Source organism: Papilio polytes, unplaced genomic scaffold, assembly GCF_000836215.1.
Source record: "Papilio polytes unplaced genomic scaffold, Ppol_1.0 DF822178.1, whole genome shotgun sequence".
In the NCBI taxonomy this organism is placed as follows: domain Eukaryota; kingdom Metazoa; phylum Arthropoda; class Insecta; order Lepidoptera; family Papilionidae; genus Papilio; species Papilio polytes.
The window spans coordinates 1,620,890-1,623,107 of NW_013527026.1; the positions used below are offsets into that span (position 1 = coordinate 1,620,890).

Genomic DNA, 2,218 nt, shown 5'->3' on the forward strand with positions numbered 1-2,218 from the left:
ACCTTGCACAGAGTAATGACATTGTAGAGCTTTTTGTATAAACTTACATTTTTATTTTTTGTGTCAATTGGTTTAACATTTAAAAATTGTTTAAAATTTTCTGATACATTTTAATAAACTAATTGAACACGGATTGAAAAAATATTCTTGTTATAAAATTACATTTTTATTTATAATTTTAGTTTAATCACCAAAGTCAAAACTAAACTATACCCCTTATTTTATTATTTTATGGGAATATAAAGATAACACAAAATGCTCTAATTACCATCAATGGATTGTGTATACTAATTCATATATCTACCGATACAAATTGTAAGTGATTTTAAAACTTTATGAATACTTTTCGATAGCCATAGAAAATATCTATGTTATTTATTTATGAATTTAAATGTGCAAAGACATAGACATCTCTGTCATTTATTACTCTACGGTGATAGAAAGCCTCAATGAACGCTTGTGAATGGACAGTGAATCTGTGAAATGCGAACCTACGCTGTCTGCCCGCGTCGCGCGTCACTAAGACCGGTACCTTATCTACACTTAGCAAGTTCCTACGCGTGTCTAGTTGTTGCTAGGTTTTATACTTTTGCAAACTGTTTCTCTCGATAAGACTTTCGTCGGTTTTTAAATATTTATCATTGTATATTTAACGTTATAAAATGTTAATTTAATATTATATCCAATTAAATAATAGATCGTGTTAGTAAAAAAAAATACTTTAAAAATACCAACCACATATAGAATTTCTATAGTTATATATTCAAAATAAAGTGCTATAACTCCTTTTTTATCAAATTCACCAGATTGTATTTAATCCATTGTGTGCTCGAGCTATATTTATTTAATGTTTCAAATTAGAATTACGAAAATCTAATGCGAATTGAGAAGAAGCAATCCACGATTTTATTTTTAATTTACAACAAACAAATAATGTCAATTCGATCAAACTTGATATATTTTTCTTTGTGCTTCCATGATTATATTTGAATAATTAAGGGGAACTTCAAAGAAATTATTTTCGCATTCAAGAATTTTATTTCGTCTTGCGTTTTGCAAAAGTCTCGAAAATAAATCGGATTTATTTCAAATAGCATCTAACTTTATTTAAACATATTTTAGAAGCAACAAAAAAACAAAGATTTAAATTACAAAACCGTTGAAGTCTTACAAATATTACTTAATAGCTTTCACCCGCGACTACATTCGTATGGGATAAAAAAAAACTGAGTAGCCTATGTCGTCTTCCAGACTATCCTCTACCTCTATGCTAAATTCCATCAAAATCCGTTCAGCTGTTTAGGCTACAAACTCTAACAAACATCCATCCAAATAAACTTTCGCATTTATAATATTAGTAAGAAGTAAGATTTACAACTATTAGATACTACATTATTGATCAAGTATACGTTTATTTTAAACCTATGATCATCTATTACAAATGTCTAAGCTTATTTGATTTTTTGTATAAAAAGAACTTCAAAGAAACCGATTCTTAAAGTATCTGATTCTATCTCTCATCTTACACCCACGTGGATCAATTCAATGGGTACTAATGTTTTTACGTACATCATAACATTATGTCATGTTAAACTATATTCATTGTAAACAGTTCGTTAGCATCGTTGCTATGGTATATTTGCTATACTTATCTAACTATGGTGTAGAGTTCTACTATCTATCTACCAGATTTTTTTAGCTGTTATTCGTTTATATAACATAAGCTATGTGTTGGTGTATTTCTATCTCTTTTGTAAGTCATTATCACATATGTTGTTTTTCGAGTACATAATGTAGGTTAAGATTACTATTCCATTATTTAAAGTAAATTTTGAAGAGCAGATTAAAAAAATGGTTTTCTTTTGCTACAGATTCGCAATGGGCCACCGAGGAGTTCTGGTTTTGGCGATAAGCATCGTAGGGGCAATGGCGTTTATCCCCCATGGTTCTATTGGGGAAAAGGTAAGAAAACATTCAGTTTTACTAGGATACACCTCTTTCATCGTGTCATAGCGATTGAAACATATAAAACTACTGAACAGCTTCGTCGACTTTAGCATTTGTTCCTTTGTCACTAGGATCCAATTTTAACCGAGGCTTTGCTTCGTGAAGTTGTGGAACGTATGGGCAAGGATTTCAACGATGCCGAGTCCACATACCTCGAGCTGCCCCCGAGCGAGCACCGGCTGGCAATGATGGCGCGCGCCAGCCAACAGCT

At 31.3% G+C, this 2,218-nt stretch overlaps 1 protein-coding gene across 1 annotated transcript in view; it reads left to right on the plus strand.

The window, feature by feature from the left end:
* Nucleotides 1–2,218, plus strand: part of LOC106106389 — a 20,133-nt gene that overhangs the window by 16,101 nt on the left and 1,814 nt on the right. Inside the window, exons 2-3 of the mRNA XM_013286966.1 lie at nucleotides 1,872–1,962; nucleotides 2,079–2,208. Coding sequence (XP_013142420.1) covers nucleotides 1,879–1,962; nucleotides 2,079–2,208 — 214 coding nt within the window. The 5' untranslated portion in view covers nucleotides 1,872–1,878. The remainder of the gene's footprint in view (nucleotides 1–1,871; nucleotides 1,963–2,078; nucleotides 2,209–2,218) is intronic.